General features: G+C 50.6%; 4 protein-coding genes across 4 annotated transcripts; 2 read left to right on the forward strand and 2 right to left on the reverse strand.

The window, feature by feature from the left end:
• Positions 1 to 1,550: 1,550 nt before the first annotated feature.
• N7455_008516 (aldose epimerase family protein) lies at positions 1,551 to 2,627 on the forward strand (the record flags this gene model as incomplete). The annotated part of the gene is made up of 2 exons (XM_040960455.2): positions 1,551 to 2,044; positions 2,129 to 2,627. 2 exons carry the CDS (start codon positions 1,551 to 1,553, stop codon positions 2,625 to 2,627), a joined length of 993 nt encoding a protein of 330 aa, XP_040809084.2.
• Positions 2,628 to 3,542: 915 nt separating this feature from the next.
• N7455_008517 (nicotinate-nucleotide diphosphorylase (carboxylating)) lies at positions 3,543 to 4,616 on the forward strand (the record flags this gene model as incomplete). The annotated part of the gene is made up of 3 exons (XM_040960484.2): positions 3,543 to 3,698; positions 3,773 to 3,828; positions 3,887 to 4,616. The coding sequence occupies 3 exons, from the start codon at positions 3,543 to 3,545 to the stop codon at positions 4,614 to 4,616; spliced, it is 942 nt and encodes a 313-aa protein (XP_040809072.2).
• A 299-nt stretch (positions 4,617 to 4,915) lies between these two features.
• N7455_008518 (putative anucleate primary sterigmata (ApsB)) lies at positions 4,916 to 9,638 on the reverse strand (the record flags this gene model as incomplete). The annotated part of the gene is made up of 3 exons (XM_065605891.1): positions 4,916 to 7,591; positions 7,648 to 9,404; positions 9,455 to 9,638. 3 exons carry the CDS (start codon positions 9,636 to 9,638, stop codon positions 4,916 to 4,918), a joined length of 4,617 nt encoding a protein of 1,538 aa, XP_065460840.1.
• Positions 9,639 to 10,219: 581 nt separating this feature from the next.
• Positions 10,220 to 14,353, reverse strand: N7455_008519 (Sec7 domain protein; the record flags this gene model as incomplete). The annotated part of the gene is made up of 1 exon (XM_040960478.2): positions 10,220 to 14,353. The coding sequence occupies one exon, from the start codon at positions 14,351 to 14,353 to the stop codon at positions 10,220 to 10,222; it is 4,134 nt and encodes a 1,377-aa protein (XP_040809117.2).
• Positions 14,354 to 14,654: the final 301 nt, after the last annotated feature.

The following is a 14,654-nucleotide window of genomic DNA, read 5'->3' on the forward strand; positions in this document are numbered from 1 at the left end:
TTTGGAGTTTCGGTCATTCTTTGTCTTTTGGTTATTTTCTCTGGAGTTTTAAAACGGGGTTTCCAGGCGGCGTCTATTCTGGTTTTTGTTGGATTATTTATTTTTTATCTTTCTAATTCCAAATCCAATTTCACTTGAAGTTTTTGAGGTCACCGTTACAGCATCCGAAACGGGAAATGATCTCATTCTCTATCTCTATCTGGCCCAGGTACCCGTTTCAGATCGAGCAGCTCTTTGCGGAGGAAAATGCCGATTTGTTCCCTGGGGCCCTAGCTCTAGGGCTCCAGGGTTCTTGAATATGACTAATATCGATGAAACGGGAATAATTCGGAGTTTGATTTTTTTATATTTTTTATATTTAATTTCCAAGCTGATTATTGAGTTGATTATTGATCTTCTGACTCAGCGGATATATCTTTTCTTTGCTCTTCTCTCCGAAATCCCCACCTTTTGAGCGATTTTTGCTGCTTACGTGAGACCCTTTTTTTGCTTTATAACCCGTCGGGCGTACAAAACCATTAAGTCGCCGAAATCCCGATATGCCGTTATGGGGCAATTGCTCCGATTCTGATGCATGTTCGTATTATTATTGACGAGAATACTAGAATACTAGAATACTAGAATACTAGAATTCTAAAATATTAGAATATAGAACTATAGAACTACATATCCGATAATCACATAGAAATCGTATAAGTATTCGTATATCGTATTCGGTCTTGCCAAACCCCTGACACAGCCCCAGTTATCAAACCTGCTGTCAACTGAGTTGAACAAGAAAATGCCTGCCTAATACATTGTTAATCCAATACAAATGCCAATCCAATGCCAATCCAATGCCAACCCTCCAATATTTAGGTACCTGCCAATTATAAAAAAAAAAAAACCTTGGCATATCTCCTATTTTTTCTATTCTTTTTCCTTTTCGTTTCTTTCAAGTGGGCCGACACGAGTCCGGGGTATAGATCCCTTCGGACGCCGGGGCCCGTTTCCTCCGACCGGATGCAGGCTTACCCTAACACCGAAGTGTTATGTCCGCTTTATGCGTGATTATATTGTAGTTTCCGTGTAAAGTTCTGATTGGAGGATACCAGTTCAATACAGTCTTACCATTTTACCTTTTGGATGGTTGTTATCCAAAGTATACGGAGTAGACAAAGTATAGCTTTTGGACGGGCCCAGGTGGCCCAGGTGACCCGGGAGGCTTTTTATATGAATCAACGGGTCACGGGTTGAGCTTGAACCCTAACCCGGCTAATTCAAAGCTCCCTCTTTTTCTCCCTCTCTCTCTTTTAGCCTAATCACCTTAAAATCAGGCCCCCTCTCAGGGCAACATCCTTCTCGACGCCTTGAATATCAACATTTATGCTAAACAAAACCAAAAAAAAAAGTTATTGCAAGGTGTCATTGTCGGTGATTGATCCCGCAGATTGCGGGGTTGTAACGTCATGTCCTTTAAAATGAAAATGTACATCCTCTCGACTCTTCCCAAGGGTTTTTCCATCCATTCTCTCGGGAAAAAATAAAAATAAAAATAAAATAAAACCATCATGTCCACCGAACAAGCTGCATTCACCTTTTTGCCTTTGGGCGCCATCATCCAAGAGTTCCGTGTCGGTGGCAAGAACATCGTTCTGGGTTTCCCCACGCAAGAGGATTATGTCAAGCACAACTCCCCGCACTATGGTGCCACCATCGGCCGCGTTGCAAACCGCATCAAGGATGGCCTGATTCAGGATTTGAATGGCCAGAAGATCCAACTGACGAAGAACAACGGCCCCAATTCCCTGCATGGTGGTGAGAAGGGTTGGGGTAAGCGCGTCTTTGACGGTCCCCACACCGTTCAGCGCAATGGCCACAACGCCTTGCTGTTCAAGTACCTCTGCAAAGATGGGGAGGAGGGGTACCCCGGGACTGTCGAGGTGCGCGTGTGGTACACCGCCAGCAAGGAGGGTGACGCCAAGTCCGTCCTGACGGCCGAGTACGAGGTGGAATTCGTTGGGAATGAGTGCGAGGAGACTGTAGTCAACCTCACCAACCACAGGTAAAGATCCAGACCCTTTGACCCCCCCTTCAAAATTGGAGAGGCCATCCCCCGCTGATCAAGCGTCCCTTCCACCTCTTACAGTTACTTCAACATCGGCGATGGACCCGATATCTCGGGCACCACCGCTCAACTCGCTACAGCCGACTATCTGCCCCTCGATAGCACGGGGATCCCCTCAGGTGGGATCGCCAAATTCCCCCGCGATGTGACAACCCCATTCACGCTCGCCGCAACGGGCGCACACATCGACGACGTCTTTGTGCTGGAGTCCGATCCCAGCAAGATCCCGATCGACACTCGTGGCTTACCGCTACGCCGCCTGGCACAGTTCAGCAACGCAAGCACGGGCCTGCATCTCGAGGTGCACAGCACGGAGCCTGCATTCCAGTTCTACACTGGCAAGTACGTCGATGTGCCGTCGATCAATGGTGCACCGGCACACCATGAGGGAGCTGGATTCTGTGTGGAACCTAGCCGGTTCGTGAATGCGATCAACGAGCCTGAGTGGCGGTCTATGGTTCTGCTGAAGAAGGGTCAGTTGTTTGGCTGCAAGACTGTTTACAAGGCATGGAAGGCTTGATCCCAATGGGTATAGCAGTACATAAAGTGTATTTCCTTTTTACATTCCAGATAAGTGGAGACTTGGCCCTAGGCAATATTTGATTATTATACTCCGTACAACCTCGGTATTAGATAAAAGAAAATAATAAAAAAGTAATAAAAAGTGCCGAAGCCGACCAAGTTATCTCCGTCCCGGGTCCTCGGCAGCCCGTTTCTGGGCCGGGATTTGAATTCCTACTCAGATGTTTAAGATGTGTAAGACGTTATGATATGACATGTGAATATATCTATCTACATATGTATCTAGGTAGATATCCCGTTACTTACCTAACTAAGTAACTACATACCTTTTAAGTATGATAGTAATATTTATAGAAGTACAACAATACCCAATTCAAGTTTCCCAATTCATACTGACCCGCTCCCTTCCAGAAGAATCTCCACTGGGAATGTCAAGTCCGTGACGATCTATTTTTTTTTTTTTTTCTTTCTTTTTTTTAGTGTGCCGTATTCCCGGAAATGTGGCGCTATAAGATATGTACTACTGTAGTATTTACTATTTTATCTTTACTGGAGTTACGGATATATATGATTTATGCTCTGTAGTTACATATGTAGTTAAACTATATTGCAATAATCTAAGCCATTTCAAGACGGCACAACTGTAATTGTATGGTTATTATGGGCTCACTCTTTTGTGTATACTAGCCTAATGCGTACCTGGAATTGTATAATGGTATACTCAAGTTATATAGTTATACTATGTGTTGTGTCTATAGTATATCCCCACGTGACCTCGGCCACAATCGGAAACCGGGCCAACCCGAGCCTCTTCACCCCCGCGCGGGGGAACTGCGTGCGAACTCGCAGATCAACATACTATACACTGAACTTCTATACTTGATCTAATTCCGGTGTTCCAAATATACTTACAATGGCCTCGGCTCACGGAGATCTGCGTCATCTACTGCCTGGCAACTACAAGCACTTCATAACATCCTGGCTGGAAGAGGACTGCCCTAGTCTGGACTATGGCGGCTTTGTCGTCGGCGAGTCAGAGGGTGAGGCCCGACTACTAGGAAAGAGCAAGGTAAAGCAGCAGACGTCTAGAACACGGCATTCCGACCTATTCCACGAGAAGAACATTAACTGATCAACCCCCAGGGCATCGTCGCAGGCGTACCATTCTTCGATGAGGTCTTCTCCCAACTAGGCTGCACGTAAGTGTCCCAGTCCTCCACTCCTCCATTCAAACCCCAGCCTCTCTAACCCATCTAGAATCGAATGGCACATCAAAGAAGGCGAAGCAATCACCCCAATCCAGCACTGCGCAACCGTCCGCGGCCCCATCCGCAAGATCCTCCTCGGCGAACGCGTAGCCCTAAACATCCTCGCTCGTTGCTCGGGCATCGCCAGCAAGAGCGCCTCCATGCTTGCTGCGCTGCGTGCGCAAGGATGGGAAGGTACCCTGGCTGGTACACGGAAGACAACGCCTGGGTTCCGGCTGGTAGAGAAATACGGAATGCTTGCTGGCGGCGCCGATCCCCACCGCCATGATCTGAGCTCCATGACCATGCTGAAGGATAACCACGTGTGGGCATGCGCGAACAACCGGGCTGCAGCGGACGGCGGTATTGCGGACCCGTCGTCGATTGAGTCCATTGCGGCAGCGATCCCGCGCGCTGTGCAGGCAGCCAAGGCTACTGGTGGGTTCTCGACCAAGGTCGAGGTTGAGTGTCGGAGTGTGGAGGAGGCGAATGCGGCGATTGGCGCTGGAGCTGATATTATCATGCTGGATAACTTTACCCCCGAGGGTGTGCGAGAGGCTGCGGCGCAGCTGAAGCGCGAATGGGCTTCGAAGAAGGCGTTCTTGATCGAGGTGAGTGGTGGGTTGACGGAAGAGAATGCGCCGGCATATGTCTGTGCCGATATCGATATCTTGTCTACCAGCTCAATCCACCAGGGTACGGGGATCGTGGATTTCTCGCTCAAGGTATCGTTGCGGTAGATTGGAATGTATCATACAAAGGTTGGATTCGTCTTGGTAGAGCATATGGACGTGTATAAAGTACAACGAAACAAAAAATAAAATGCACAAAAATAAAATCCGACAATCCCATCAACAAGATAAGATGTTGGTAACGAATAAAACGAAATAAAACGAAATAAAACGAAATAAAACGCCTTTCTTCGTCTCGTGACCCTCGTAAATGATCATTACAAGCATATGCGATAAGTGTAATGTGGAAGCGAAACACAAACAGACGGTGGGGTATATATGGTACAGGAAAAAAACCCACAACAAAATCAAACTTCGATGTCGACCGTGATGCCCTCCCCTTCACTGGAGCTGGGAGCCTCATCTGAGACAGAAGGGCGATTGCGACTGCCGCCATCTGCAATGGTCCCGGAAGGTCCGCGCCGCGTACGTTCCCGGCTGAGCTGATCTCGAAGTTTCTGGTTCTCGGCATCGCGCTCCTCGAGTCGCTTGCGAGCACCACTGCGGTCTAGGAGGCGACCTTCACGTTCAGATTTGAGTCGCTTCTCCAGCTCATGCAGCCTGTGAATCCATTTCTCATCGCCACCATCCCAGCCACTGTGCGAACTACGCGTGCGTGGTATCATTGTACCAGCATTGTTGTTGGTCAGTGTGCTGCTAGAAGAGGAGTGAGAGGGCTGCGGGAGTCCCGTGACACTGCGAGCGAGGCCTTTCTCGGGGCGAGGTCTTTCAGTGCCAACCGTTGAGCTAGAACGTCCCAAGGATCGTTCCGACTCTGCGGTTGACGTCAAAGAAGGGGATCGGGGTCCCGATGCCATGACTGCAGCCGCAGCCGCAGATGCAGGACCCTGTCCTCGCGAGTTGGATTGAAGTAGATTGAGTTCAGCCTTCAGCAGACGGTTCTCGCCACGCAATTTAGACATCTCCGGGGTGGAGCTCGACTGTCCGCGATCGGATCGCATATTTTTCAAAGCCTCCTCGAGGCGCTCGAGCTTCTTGATCCGTCCGTTATATGACAGCTCAAGCGTGTGATAACGCTTAGTCAACTCGTGGTCGATGCTCTTGATGCGAGTCTTGAAACTCGCCATCACGGCCTCGACAGTCTTCATTGCAAGCAGAAGGTTGCGGCTGAAGCCAGGCCAGAACAAAATATTACCAATGACCTCCTGGCTCGGAAGATTGCCATTGATAAGACTGTTGGAGTGCGCCCAGTCCGGCCCGCAGAGCCCGGATATTCTCTTCCAAATGTTAAGGAACATGACGTTCCTCTCGCTAAGCTGGTCCTTGAATTGCTGTTCCAGCGATGCGTATCTTTTGCGGTCCTCGGTCCGCGCTTTTTCTAGATCTGTGATGCGGGAATTGCTTTGTGTAATGGTCCGGGATGCCTGCTGATGAGATTTGAGTGACGACTCGAACGACTGCTTGTCAGCTCGGCGCGCATGCCGTTCGCGATCCAAGAGTTCCGAGAGTTTGCGTGACTCAAGTCCATGACTCTCGAGTAGAGCGTCACGGTTTCGAAGCAGAGATTCTTTCTCGTCTAGCTGCGAGCGGATGCTCTCCAAGTCAAGGGCGGTCGACTCGAGTTCCTTTTGTAGCTTCATGATATTGGTGATCAAGCTAGACCGACTGCCGCTGAGGTCACCTAGAGTTTCTCTCAAATTGTTTTCGAGGTCCATCAACCGTTCTCGCCAGGTGGAGGTTTCAATCTCCTGGGCTGAAAGGCTCTTCTTCAGACGTCGGACCTCCTCCTTGGAAGCTGAAGCTTCGCGGTTCAATTCATTCATGATACGCTGAACATCTTGCTTCTCCTTGCTTCCAACCACCTCTCGCTGGTGACGTTCATCTGCCAATCGCTGCTCGAGTTCTCTAGTCTTCTCTTTTTCACTGACCAAACTCATGTGGTAGTTCTTGAGATCCGATTCGAGGTCTCCGATGCGGATCTTATCGCCGTCTTGCTCTTCACGAAGGAAAGCAATTTCATTCTGGCTTGACTCAATCTGCACCGTCAGTCGCTGCACCTTAGTGTTGGCCTCAAATAGGCTCTTCTCCATAGACTCCATCTCGCGATTGGTCTCCTCAAGCTCTTGTTGCACAGATTTGTATGCGGCCAGGTTGTTCTGTGCGTCTTCTTCAAGGCGGATGATGCCTTCGCTGGCAGACCGCATCTCGGCTTGCAAAACCCTGAGGTTTTCATCCTGGTTTCTTAGGTCCTCGTTCATGCGTTGGCACTCTACAATCTTCTGATCGAGTTCGTCTCCAAGTGTATCCAGCTCTTCCTGCGCCTCGGCTCGCAGGTCCTGGAAAGCGGCATCTCGTTCGTTCGCCATATGCACGGCCTGATCTCGTTCTTGCTGTAGATTTTGCATCTCTTCCTCAGCTTGATCAACATCAGCCTGGTATGCTTTGTCAAGAGCCTCTAGTTCTCCAATATAGTCCTCGAGTTCGGCTCGGATGGCTTGATTCTCAAGCTTCAGGGTGGACACTAGGTCCCGGAGTTGTCCATTCCGGGCTTCGAGTTCATCGCGGTCCATGTCGCTGCGTGACATACCTGTTCCGTCGCTAGCCTGAGACGATGGACGGATATGACTGCGTGAGGCAGAACGGTCGAAGATACTATCTCCAGCTATAGATCGGCCAACATGACGACGCTCTCCGAGCTTTAATTCTTCGATCTCCTGATAAAGACGTTCCTTTTCTCGGTTGCGAGATGTGAGCATTGAAGTCTGAGCACTAACTTCTTTTCTTAGTTCTGCGTTCTCCTGTTTAAGGAGCCCTAACTCTACCACAAGCGTGCTGTTGGGGGCGGTGGTAACTCGGTTGCCATCTCTATCAGACGTGTACGAAAGAGAGTCGTATTGGCCAGGCTTTGTGACGGAATACATCTCACTCCGCAAACGAATCGACTCATCCCGGAGTCTTCGATTTTCTTCCTCGGCTTGCTCTCGCGCTGAGGTTTCTGCGTCGAGCATATCCTTCCACATCTCCTGCATATCTAATTAGCTTGATCTGATTGCTTTGTGCCCATCTGATTTTGACTTACTCGCTCTTCTCTCGCGCCTGCATCGGACTCTCCCGCACGATTGTCGCTGAGCGACTTGACCATCTCGGCCAACCGTCGCTTCTCACTTTCCCGTGCAATTGTTTCCGACCTCATTCGCTCAATCTCGAGTTCATAGGTTTCAACCCGTTCCCGTAGGAAGACAATCTCTTCATCTTGGGGCGAGTCGCGATCACCTTCCTCTGATCCTTCGGGGTCATGATTGACCATAGAGTCCTTGTCCGATTGATGGTCTTTCACTTGCTTTTCCAAGTCCCGAATCTTGCGTCTTAGGCTTTGGTTGTCCTTTGAGAGTTTGACCTTGTCTGATTTGAGTTCAACATTCTCCGAGATCATCTCCTTGATGCCTTCCTCGGATCGCTTGTTCAACGCCTCATTGAGAAAGTGGATTCGCATTTTCAGGTCAAAGTTCTCCTTCGCCAGGCGATCAATGGTGCTGCTCTGTTCCTTGAGGGTCAAGTTCCGGCCACTTTTCGCAAATGCAGGGGTTGAGGCCCCTAAACGCTTCTCCGGGGACGCTTGGAAGTCTTCCCGGAACCGTTGTGCAAACGTGGTGGGAATTTGAATGCCTTTAAGTCGCTCAGCAATTGCGGTATCGGTAGGGACATTGCTGTCTTGTGGTTTCGCTTTTGGCGTCACTGGTGTTGAAATGTCTTCGTGTTCAACCGGACCGGCACGAGAATGTGGTGGTGAGCCTTCCTCCTCCAGCGTATGTAGGCCGCCATCTGTTGGACCAGGCGTATTTCTCTTCTCCAGTGGATTTTCTTCGCTGTACCCGGAGATCCCAGATGCCATGCTGCCGAGACTGGTTGTCCTGGCCATTTGCGCGCGCCTCCCAGGGTGCAAGCTTCCATAGCTGTCAGATGTCGCGCCTCCAGTTTGAAGAGCATAGTCCGCGCCCAGCGTGGCATCGCTGTTGGTTGTTTCAGTGTTGTTACTTGCGACCGAGGAATGTGAGAGACGATGGGCTGATTGTCGACTAGTTAGGTACTTCGGTCGGCTGGCTCTACGACTACCAGGGGCACTGCCACTCTGGTCACTAAATTGGTGCGACGCACCGGGCGACAGGCTGCGGGAGGTGTTTCGAAGCTTCGAGGGAGTGAGTTGCGATTCATTCTCGGCCATAGAAAATTCGGATCTGAAGGGGCGCTCATCCTGGGAGAGCTGGCTGGTTTCTCGCGCATTATCGGACGATGTAGATTGATTTCGGCGCAGCGCTGCAGCTGCCGTAGGTGACGAGGAGAGGGAGCCAAGCAAGGAATTGTCCGCATGTTGTTCTGTAGGGTCAGGTGCCGAGTCCAAATTCGTACTCGGCTGCTCCTCCTCGCTGTGTCCCTCGTCTTCCATCGGGTTTGTCTCGGCTGGTTGTATGAATGAGAGCTGTGAGGAGTCCTGTGTTGTGTCTGCAACATTATTCTTTGGAACCCCAACCAGGTAGGTATCATCCGCGCCAGCAGCAGGACCGGTCGCAGCCACGTCAATTGTTGAGGGCTCCGGCAGAAAGCTCGACTCAATGTCCATCAGTTTGCGGCGCATTTCGTGCTCTTCGATTAAGGTTTGGTTATTGCCGCGTTCGTGGTCGCCATTTTCGCTCGATGGATGGAATAGACTGCTCTCGTCGCGGTCGACGGAGGAAGGAATAAAGCTGTGATCATCTAGATCTAGTTGGGTCGATGTCATGGTAAATTCAGGGTCTTCATGTTCATGTTCATGATCTTGGTCTTGGTCTTCTTCCGGCTCTGAAGGAGGTTGCGCGTATTCCGAGTGTGTTACCGAGTTCGGGGGAGACCCCCCGGTGCGTCCTCTGCCATAAAGTATTCTGAACTGAGATCATTCAAGGTCTGATCTGGCGTCTGGAATGCCAACACAGAGGGGGTGCGCACTGTAGTTGTAACGGGGGAGATGACGCCCAGTGTTTGGGTATCCACTCCCTCCCTCTCGCTACCCGCTTCGATCGGCGAATGAGCGTTCATTGTGGTATTTTTGATGTATCAACAAGTTAAGAAAGTTGACACAGAGAGGGAGAGAGAGAGAGAAACATGAAGCTATTGTATTATTCAAATCAAGGGAGTGAAAGGGTCTAAATTGCAATTCGAACATATCTGAAAGTCATCGGGCAAGAGCAATTCCAAGGTTGGGATACAACGGTAATGGACACGGCCAGGTAAAATTATGTAGTGGTATTGCCACGCACTATCAACATCAACTACATTAATGCCACACGTATATCACTTCATTGTATGTAAGTAGACTAACCACCTAATTATATACTCCGTACAGTGGGAAGGAGATAGGAAATATACAAATCGATGATATTCATGTAAAAACGACAATCATGGTATCCATAGCATCACATCACCGTCCCAAGCATTAAACGGAATAATCAGTAATCCACGCCATCACAGAACATTAGAAGGAAAGAAGGTATACGAGACAAAGCTGTATCAAACAAAAGTCACAATAAAAAAGAAGAAAAAGAAGAAAAAGAAGAAGAAAAGGGGAGGGGTATGTACAGCCAGTGCATTCGAAGTCAAGGAAGGTGAAGGGTGTGCAATTACGCTGCAGCCTCGGTAGGTTCCACGGTTGCTTCCTCATCCTCTTGAGAGTAGTTGGTTGAAGCGAAAATTCTCTCTTTGGAGCCGATGGCGTTGCGCAGGGAGTCAATATATGTGCGGAACTTAACTATCTCACGCAACAGATATGATGATTTCCGTTCCCAATTTGCCATGGCTTTAGCAGCGTTGGGGTGGCGTGGAGAGAATGCAAGGTTCATCGCCGAACGCAGTTCATTATGGCGAGAGAGATCATCCTCCACGTTCTGCACGTATGCCTGCAGAGCCTTCCACTGTTCCTCCTCTGTCAGGTTGGAGGCGACCATACTTTGCTGCGGTGGGCTCCAGTCGCTGATGTTGACCCGATCGGCGGGAAGTCGGGGTCGCACACCTTGATGATCGATGGAGCTTCGGATGGAGCTTTGGATACTCGGCCGTGCGCCTGACGAAGGCGGCGGGGATCGACTTTCACCGCCGATCAGCGCGCTGTTAATGACACTGTCGCTCCATCCATATTCAATGTTGCTGATGCCTCCTACCAGTGGTTGCTTGGATAGACGCGCGCTCCAGTAATTGGCCGTTGAGACAAATTCTCGGACAATCTCAGGCGTTCCAGCTTGGAAGAGATGAACCGCCCCAGTAGGCAAACTCAGGGCCCAGACATGAGGACGAGACTTGGAGTATCCAGGCGACGGTAAGGCACTGGCGATGGTTTGGCGCAGCATAAACTTCCAAAGCTCTTCTGCATTTTCCGTCCAGTTGCCGCCACCGACTATAACGCCTCCGGGGTGCTTGGCCTTTTGCCGCATCGACTTGGTGGAGTTGTTGAACGAGAAAAGACGCATCCAGCCTTGCTGTATGACCGCAAAACAGTCATTCCAGTTCCGGTCCTTCGCCCGTTTGTCCACCGCATCTAGGTGCTGCTTATGCTTTAGGCTTCCCTCCTTAGCCCACGGAGCTCCGGCTAGAGCCAACGTGTCATCTTCAAGCAGAGGGGTCGTTCGCTCGGGCTCCTCATAGCTATATACCGAGGGAGCAGAGTCCTCCCTAATGATGGCCTGACTCAGAGCATTGGCAAACCCGATAGATTGCTGGTATTCGCCGCGAGGGAAGTCTGAGCCAAAAGAGTCCACAGACGCTGAAGTGAACTTGCCCAACGAATATTTACTCCAGGTACTAGACCCAGTCGGACTCCAGACAGATGATTGGTCATCTAGGCTGGTACGGCTGGAGCCCATCATGGACGGAGGATAAAGCCTCCCAGCCCGGGAGCGGGGTTTGGATGACCATCGCGCAGCTCCATGGCTTGAATTGGCAGAACGACCGCGAGGGAAGATATCAGAACCACTCTTGCTAATTGTGCTGGGACTCCTACGGAGAGTACCGCTGGAGGGGCCTAAAAAGTTGTTGGACGACATGCGAGATACTTCACGTTCTGGTTGAGCACCGAACAGTGGCAACTTTTGTTTTTGGATGGAGGTGTAGAATTCCTTCAGTACCGTTTCAACTTGTTGCTCCCAGGCTCGCACTGTTCCAGTGAATGGCGTGTTAACCAAAGGCCCAGCATCAACATTGGCATCACTCTCGTTGTCAAACGAGCTGTGTGTGACCTCTGGGGGGAAAGTTGCAGATCGTGCCGATGCAGGGGCAGAGTGCGCTTCATGGGGTTGGGTCTTGGAGCGATTTATTGGACGCAATGTCTCAAATCCTTCCGGTGCGGCATCCATTGCCACTCGGTGGATAGTGGGCATGGTATTTCGAACGAATTGGGATTTGGTCATTTTTGAATCGATGTCAGCCAAGTGCAGATCGGTGTTTAGTAGCAAAATAGAATAGCAAATGGTATGGACAACATCGGTAGCTTTGAAGCCATGACTCGGGTTGCAATCGCACCATCTAGTCGAAAAGGCATCCAGCACCCGATCCACTTGTTGGGTTTCTCCCTTGAGCACCAAACGATCACAAAGAGCCCGAAGCGAGGCAACAATGTTGAGATTAGACCAGTTGTACAGTCGCATATATGCTTCGCGAACCATTGCCCGATCAGGGTCACCCAGCCAAGCGGCAGCAGGCTCGTTGCCTACCACCTGATCCTGGCTGTCGAAGAGCCTTTGAGCTTGTTCTCGGTCTGCAGCTGTGGGGCCATCTTCAATAGCTTCGCCAGGCCCATCTGTCTGATCCTCGGTGTCATCATCTGGTTGAGACTCTTCCTGCTCAATAAGTGGGGTGTTCGCAGCAGTCTGATAGTTCGATGCTGTTGATATAGAATCAACGGGAGATTCACAAGCCCTGTCCTCAGATGGAAGCGCTAATCTGGCTATGTTGATTTGAGGAATATCGACCTGTGGTTTGATTCTGCGCGAAAAATCTTCCGCGACGGGGGACAGAGTACCAGAAGCAGCAACATTATGAGACTTCTCCTGCAAAGCAATGTCTGTGGAGACTTCGCCATTCGAAGATCGATCCTTCTCTGCAAGGGGCGAGAGGTCTTGGCCATGAGAGGCAGCAGAGGGCTGAGGAGAAGGCTTCGTTTTGGGAGCCCCAGGAGCTGAAACACTTTCTCTTTTCTTCTGCGCCTGCAAAAATGCCGGTTGTCGAATTTTGGCCTCCCAGTCTGCATTTTCTTTCCGGTCTAATTCCTCGTCGAGGTAAGGATTCATGACCTGCCGCAGGCTGCTCACAGGACTTGGAGCCGTCATAATATCTATAGTCTGCGGTGCAAGATGTTGGGGGATTACAATTGGTGGAGGCGCATGGTCAGGCACCGATCTCTTCCGTCTACGGAAGAACGAAGATTTCTTATTCACGACCTGATGGGGTCCTGGGCGAGCGGAGGACGGAGAAGCACCTGCAGAGCTCTTGGCTGCCTGCTGCGGTCGTGCCTTTGGGCTGGCAGTCCCATTGGTTTCTCTCCTCTCGGCTTCTTGTAGGTGTGATGGATCGGTGGCATTTATACTTGCTGCATCTGCCGGTCCAGCGGACGGATACTTAGATCCAAAGACACGCCGGAAGAAACCTGGGCGTTCTTTTGTGCTTGGAGCAGGATGGTTGATGGGGACGTTGGTTGGGATGTTGGTTGAGATTGTGGTAGCTGCGGTTGGTTCTGGGGGAGGACAAGCCGGCTTGTTATAGGAGATGGTCGGGCTGGGAGCGGGAGGATCCAACGATGCCGCGATGGCCGGAGGGGGGTCAAGCTCCGTATCATCCATATTTTGGAAGTCATTATCCCGAGCTCTGATGGTCCCCGTACCAATGTTTTCAGGCCGAACCTTTCGAACCTGAGGGGGAAGAGCAGATTTTATACTATTCCGTCGTGATGCTACCGGTGTCCGCGCGGCAGCAGTTGTTGGTGTCCTACTATACTCGTGAACCTTCCGCGGTCCCGCCGGAACACTCGGGGTAGGTGCAGCATCGTGATCGTCGTACAGGGTTGAGTCCTGACCGACACTGGAATCGGCATAAGGTGCGAACGCTCGTTTGGGTCCACAATCGAAGCTGGCTGAGCGTCGGCCCAAGCCTTGATCCGTTCGTGCTCTGGGAATTGTATATGAGTAGTCCGCGGCGGAGGATGAGCTTCCTTTGCTGCCTTTTCGGGCGGTGTTTGTTCGTGGCATGGTTCCGGTACCACCGCGCGAGCTTCCCATCTGCCTCGGTGTCGTCTGGTGATTAGAGCTACTGTTGCTGCGCCGGCCCTTGGTCGCCATGATTGTTGCGTAGCGACCATTCCCATCTTCGTATCCATAGTCTGGTTCTGAGGACATTGATGAGGAGAATGTGTGTCCGCGGTACCGGCCGTGCGAATCAGATTCTTGCGAGTAATGACTGTGATGGTCGGTTTCGAATGCGGAATTGAAAATACGGTAGTCGTCTAGAACAGATGAACTAGGAGCGAATTGATCGAGCGAAAGCAGCATGTTGTCGACGATTGACGTCCGTGTAGCATGTTGCGGGGATAGAGACAGGTCATGCGGGTCTCGATCATCTCCCGATTCACTGGTTCTCGTGGGATTATCCATGACGTCTGGGAAAGCATCACGGATGGATGCTCGAGCTGGGTATCCACGCTTGGAGGGATTGTATCTCGCGGTTTGGGAGGGAGGTGTATGGGGAGGAGAGTACGCTCCCCGTTGGGACATTATTGCGCTAACAGAAGTCAATTATTGTATTCCAGGCTGATCATTTCCCATCCACGCGAGGGAAAGGGCAGGGTCATTGTAGTATAGTAGGGATCCAGGGGAATCAGAGCCAATGGTACCACATAGGTCTGCTGCGACGTACCTGATATCTTGCAGGTCTCACAAAGTGATTTGGAGAGGGGGTTCTGGATAAACTGATGGTCTCGACCCTGCAGTATCCGATTTGACGGATTGAAGGGTAATTAATTCACTTGGTCATTGTCCCACGAAGCAAGGGATGTAAAAAAAGAAAAAGAACCCC

The sequence above is a fragment of the Penicillium solitum genome, assembly GCF_028829755.1.
Source record: "Penicillium solitum strain IBT 25940 chromosome Unknown utg000005l_segment0_segment0, whole genome shotgun sequence".
NCBI lineage: Eukaryota > Fungi > Ascomycota > Eurotiomycetes > Eurotiales > Aspergillaceae > Penicillium > Penicillium solitum.